Source organism: Cariama cristata, unplaced genomic scaffold, assembly GCF_000690535.1.
Source record: "Cariama cristata isolate BGI_N322 unplaced genomic scaffold, ASM69053v1 scaffold10817, whole genome shotgun sequence".
In the NCBI taxonomy this organism is placed as follows: domain Eukaryota; kingdom Metazoa; phylum Chordata; class Aves; order Cariamiformes; family Cariamidae; genus Cariama; species Cariama cristata.
This window is the reverse complement of record NW_009627085.1, coordinates 43,806-49,820: the sequence shown is the minus strand read 5'-3', so window position 1 is coordinate 49,820 and position 6,015 is coordinate 43,806. Positions and strand designations below refer to the sequence as shown.

Here is a 6,015-nt window from a genome sequence, read left to right as displayed (position 1 = left end):
CAGGAATACTTTTTAAACAGAGATGTTTTTATTTATTTCTCTTGCGCAAAACCCCACCTTTTTTCTTTCAGTACACTGTTGGTAAATGTTACGGTTTTGAAATCTTTTCCATTACGGCATAAAGCATTCTTTAAAAGTCTTAAAAACTGAAGTTCTGCAAAAACATAATTTGGATCAATGAACATGCTTCAGCCCAATGTCGATATTTTAAATTCTCTATTGCATAAACTATTAAACCAAAAGATGCTTGAATCAAAAAATCAGGATGGATCTTGATCTGGATCCTATTCCAGAAAGGTCAAAGTTTTCTAAAGTTCTGGGACTACATAATTCTACCAAGTGCCTTCTACATTGCTCTGTAGATGGATGATTTTCTACACAGGATGTAGAAACGAGGAACATTATGACAAATATGGGAAGTGTCACAAAGTGTAAAAGAATAGAGCAAAAGTGAAAATCTCTTGACAGCTCCATCCCAGATGCATTGAAAGCCCATATATTGAGTGGTTTAAGTGTATCAAAGTTGGGTTTGTTTATGACTCTTAAATGAACTCATTCTGGTCATGATTATTTTTTACGGTTCGTATTTATCAACTTGTTCTAAAAACTCTTTTGCTGACTCTTACATTTGAGATGATTTTTAGAACTCATCTCCTATAAAGAATGTCTCCAATGTGTGGAATCCCTCTGACCACTTCTGGTTTAAAAGCAGTGCAAAATTTCTGCAGTCTCCTTATCTTCTATAGTCCTCCTTTACACCTTGATATTCTCTTCATCCAGCCCACGTCCTGGCAGGCTTTCTCCTTCTAATGTGTTTAAATAAAATGATATGACTAGTTTTTATGTCTTAGAAATCTGTTCCTCACAGTCTCTCTGGCAGGACTTACTGGTATTTTATATTCAACTTGCACGTGTTTATGCTCTGCTTTGTTTTGAGTTTCCTCATTTGTTATGATTTCCACTTTTAAACAGTATCTTACGTATTTGTAATACCTTCTTTTTTCAACTGTTCCTGGGGTCCTTTCTAAGTCGCTTTTTTTCTAGTCCAGGCAACATGCCTTTATGTGGTATTATGTGCTATTAAATAGCCTCGAAGTGTCCTGCAAGCATTTTATATTTGTAACTGATCTTACATTGTTTTTATTAGCTTCAAGTTTTTGAACATACTTCTTTTCAAAGTTAAATTCTACTGTGGTGAAGGGTTTCTCTTTTAAAGATATATGCAACATTGTCCTCTATGATGCACTAAAAAAAGCTTTCCTCTGACCAATGACAACCAGAAGCAACATCCTGTGAACAGTTCTCAGGATGGCCAGCCAGATATCTTCTCTCTTCCACAAAGGACTGAGATATCTCTTTCTCCAACAGAAAATGGTGGGCCCATCAGCTCTTTGCACCACTTTCACTGTTACATTTTATCAATAAAGATGTGTGTTTTGACAGATCAATGTTTCCATGCTTTATCTGTCTTAGCTGTTTCGTGTTTCATTCATCGAAACATTGCAAATTTGCAGCTTGATCCTGGGAGACACTGAGCATCCTCCTATGCAGAAGGAGTCTCAGTGTATCAAAGGACTCAACTTTCAGCTACTTCATTTGAGAATCTGTGAAGTATTGCAAGATATCAAAAAGAACTCTGTCCTATATAGATTTTTTTTGTTGTGCTCATAGCATGTTTGAACATTTTTTTTTTGAACTTTGAACAAGTTCAACAAAAGCTGCAAGAAAAGTTAGGAAGTTATTTGAGAAAGAGGATGAGGATATTTTTTGTCTAATGATGAACTTACCAGGCCACCAAAAGCTGAGAGCGAGGGAGCTCACAAGTTTTATTGTCTGGATTCACAATCATGGGGTTCAGAATGAGCTGAGCAGTCACTGTCACAACAGGTCTAGCTCTGAGGGACAGAAATAAAGGTCACTGCATACAGAAGGAGCACATTAGTACCTAAGTTGCCACAGAGAAAACACTTAACTGAGATGGCCACAAAGAAGTCAGAAATGTAGGGTTACTTGGGAGAAAATACTTTTATAATGCTGCTCCTACCCAAAAGAATTTTTTTTTCGTCAGAAACTGTGATACCTCCTACTATGACATTTTGAAAGTTCTTCACAAAAAATTCACAGGTTAAAAGCATCACTGAAAGAGTATCCTATAGTTAACCAATAGGTGTGACCTAGGACTAAGACACGTCAGACACATTTCATCACATTGGGTTTTCAAAAAGGGACAGAGTCTGCCTTTTGGGATTTACAGCAGTCCTTTGGCCATTAATTTATACTGTTGGATTTGTTTTATACTGTCTCCATTAACAGTGACATATTCAGACTTGCTATCTCTGTATAAGATTCTTAAAAAATTAAACATAATTTAGTTAAAGTAGAAGCTGATCTAGAATATCTTGAGCCACTAATAAAGACTGTCTGACATGTCTTGAGACAATTGACTTTGGAAACCAGGAATAATCATCGCAAAATTCGGCTATGTGAATATATAGTTGTGGTGATGGGAACCATCGTTCTGAATAACAATCTGTTATTAAGTAAAGGCTAATCTATAAATGAGAGCATTTAGAGGACAAACGAAAACAAGAAAGGGTCTAAATTCTATTTTTTTAAGACAGCAGTACTATTTTACAATAATGTACATAATTCCGGCAAAACCAACTTATTAGAAAATTACTTTCCTCATATTTTAATCCACAGCTGAGCTTCTATGATTACTTCTTTATATTACTTCAGTAAGGCATTAAAAAGTAAAATTACTTTCTTCATTTTTGTGCAACAGGGAAAACCTTTTTTCCTAGCAAATTTCAGTTAATAATTTTCTGATTGTTCAATATGACAAGTTGCATATTTGATACACTCTGGCTAGGAAATGGCCTCCTGCTATTCACTTTCTTAAATTAAACAGAACACATTTTTTATACACACTGGATCTAATTCTCCAATGTTTCACATCCTGTGCAGTCATTCATGTCACTCCAAAGTGATGCACTGCAAAGTATTTGCATGATTCTTTAAAAGGGCAGTAGAAGAATCAGGTCTACCAACAGCACCTACAGTATTACCTAAAATGAACTAACATTCCTCTTTTACAAAATTCTTAATCTTTGACAAACATTCCGTTGGGAAGCAGAACATGCCTTCTCTCAGGTATTGTTGGGAATACAGACAACAAGAAGACAGACAGGAATCAAGAAATATGACTACATAGTTGCAGCTATGGATGGTGAATATTTAAATGCAAAGAACTGTTGACATAGCTGGACTAAGAGGGTAGCAGCAGATTTTAGTTTGTGTATTTGATAGTTTTAATTTATACCTCTAATCAAAGAGTACATTTGGTGAAAATCCATGGTCAGCAACAACTTTGTGATTTCTAAAATGGGATCTCGTACATTTTTTTCTAAACTGAGGCTAAAAGCAGCAATCTTTTCAATAAATAGTTCACATCTTAACGTACACGACCTCTGAAGAATCAGTCATTTGAAAATTTGTTATTAGCATCATTCCTCCAGGAAATAAATTAATTTTCAATATTATGCTTTATATATTTCGTATTTAAAATTAACTGAGCAGTTAAACATTCCAGAATTTCCTTGAGCTAAGACTAAGCATGGAACTTTTCATTGAAAATGACAAGTTTTGAGCATGGGAAAAAAGCATTTATTTCACACAAGATGCTTTATTTATCATCTGTGGTGAGCATCTTTTACACATTGCACCAAAGAAACACACGAATATGAAATTTGTTTATCTGCAGAGCTCCCACCAAAGCTGTAAAATGAAAAAACCATTGTAATTATCACATACCTGTAAACAACTGCTTTTCCAGCTCCAAATGCACCTACAATTAAATCTGGAAAAACAAAACAGCTTCAGAAGAGCTATATAGAAGTCTCTCATACAATTTTTCCCAGTCTAAATTAGATTATTTATATTTAAAATGCAGTAACATAAACCAAATGTGATAACTCCTTTCTAAGTAATTTTTTCAAAAGTGTACCTGAAATAAAACATTTCACATTGTTAGAGATGGCCTAATAAATGTCTTGGTTGTATCCAGTAACTGCCAGTCTATTTAACACAAGGTCATCCATGCCACAATCTTGCTTCTCTCTAACTTGTATTAAAGGGGAAAAAGGATGCCACTAACCCCTACACATTTTTTCCAAACCCTTAATTGCCCATTACACAAAGAGATGCAGACCACTTTGTTGTTGCTCTCATACAGGCAATGTTGAAAATTTATGGTGTTCCTGCCTGACAATCCTTCCCATCCTGCTTTGTGTTTTAAGTGATTTGTTCATTAATTTAAGCATTACATCTCCATGTACATAAATGCAATGCACAGGTCAGAGGATGGCTGATTTCATAGCTTCTCATGTTTTCAGCATTGTAGCAGCATGTGCTAAGCCTTACAACAGCCACCCATCTAAAGCCATCTTTTTCCCCATCAGTCACCATTTGGAACAGATGGAGTCAACAACACGAGTGCTACACCAGGCCTTGGGCACATCTTTGTTACTGGACACTGGCCTGGGTTGGGAATCTACAGGCCCAAATATTTTCTCTTTCTGCCTGGAGTCCCCACATGGGGCTCTCTGGAAAGATCCAGACTGGCTTGCTGGACCACTCAGGCCTGCTGGAGGAAAGCTGGAGCAAAGAAGTGAGGAAAAAGGATCAACTTTCCTGGTGCCTCTAGCTGGAGCACAGTTCAAGAAAAGGAAAGAGCTTTGTTTCATTACCAACTCCCCTGGTGTCCATCTGGGCAACCCTTTCACTCCCCCATTGTTATCATACTATTTGATTTACACACCTCCAATTCAGCAGACCGTCTTACAACAGACCTTGCAGTGGTACAGACTGGCAACTGATCTAAACGAGTTAATTAAACCAGTACCCAGGGTTGTAAACAAACCCTTACTTGCTGCTTCCACAGTTCGAGCACTGGTTTGCTTAAGAAGCCCTGAAGTCATTAAGCATGATGCACATACAAAGTTTTGATACTAATTAGCTGGGTGGGTTTTGGCCAGGTCTGGCAGCATGTTTTCCAGTGCTCTGTCTGCCTTTCAGATGGTCAGGATTTCACAAGTTTAAACAAGTACTCCACATGGGCAACAGCCTGTCCTACAATGAATTCAATTGAATAATGTCCTAATAGGAGCAGGCATGGACAGTTTATGGGTCTGATCTTCTTTTTGCACAACATTTACATTTTTCTACTTCCATTGGCTTTAGAGAAATATGCTGCAGGGTCAGTAACACTTTAAATAGCAGAGGAAAATGAGTGTTACTTCTATTTCCTTTTTGGGACATTTATGAGTCCTTTTTATTAGCAGCTTTTATAGACAACTTGCACACAATACCAAAACCTAAAGATATTTTCCTTTTAAATAAACAACTGACTGAGACATAGCCATCACCATAATGGCTACACAACACACATGGCAGAACTTTCCCTGGCAGCTCCCTGATAGCAACACCAATGGTAACCCCAAAAGATTTAATATTCTGTTGGGTTTTTTTGGTTTTGCATTTGGGGTTTTTTGTGTTTGTTTGTTTGGTTGGTTTTTTTAAAGGAAAAAGAAACATTATGTTATGAACAGAAAGTGAAAGGCAAGAAGGAAGGGGTTTCTGTTCTGTTGTTCCCAGCTGTATGCTCTTTATGAATTCTGCAACAGACTTAGGATATGTACTGTTTCATACTAGACTTGATAACTCAAAAGGTTTCAGTACAGGGCTATGTTATGGCAGAGACAAAACAGATAGATATCCAAGACTTATCCAGATCCTGGTCTTGTGATGTTTTCATAATCTGACCTTTCATTAAAAAAATAAAGCACTCCAACCCTTCATGGGCACAAGGAAAAGCTTGAACACACAACTTGAGTAAGCTTAATAAAATGCAGCCTGTTTGAATCTGAAGGTAAAAAGAATGAGTCTGTCAGATACAGTTAGCCTCACTAGTACAAGTGAACTCTTCACTTCAGTATCTGCAGCTGTGCGGACTTA

General features: G+C 36.8%; 1 protein-coding gene across 1 annotated transcript in view; it reads right to left on the bottom strand.

The window, feature by feature from the left end:
- Positions 1–1,787: 1,787 nt before the first annotated feature.
- LOC104164856 (integrin alpha-8) overlaps positions 1,788–6,015 on the bottom strand; it is a gene marked incomplete at both ends in the record, with an annotated part of 47,919 nt that continues 43,691 nt past the window's right edge. Inside the window, 2 exons of the mRNA XM_009704311.1 lie at positions 1,788–1,895; positions 3,814–3,859. Of these exons, the coding sequence (XP_009702613.1) occupies positions 1,788–1,895; positions 3,814–3,859 (154 nt within the window). The remainder of the gene's footprint in view (positions 1,896–3,813; positions 3,860–6,015) is intronic.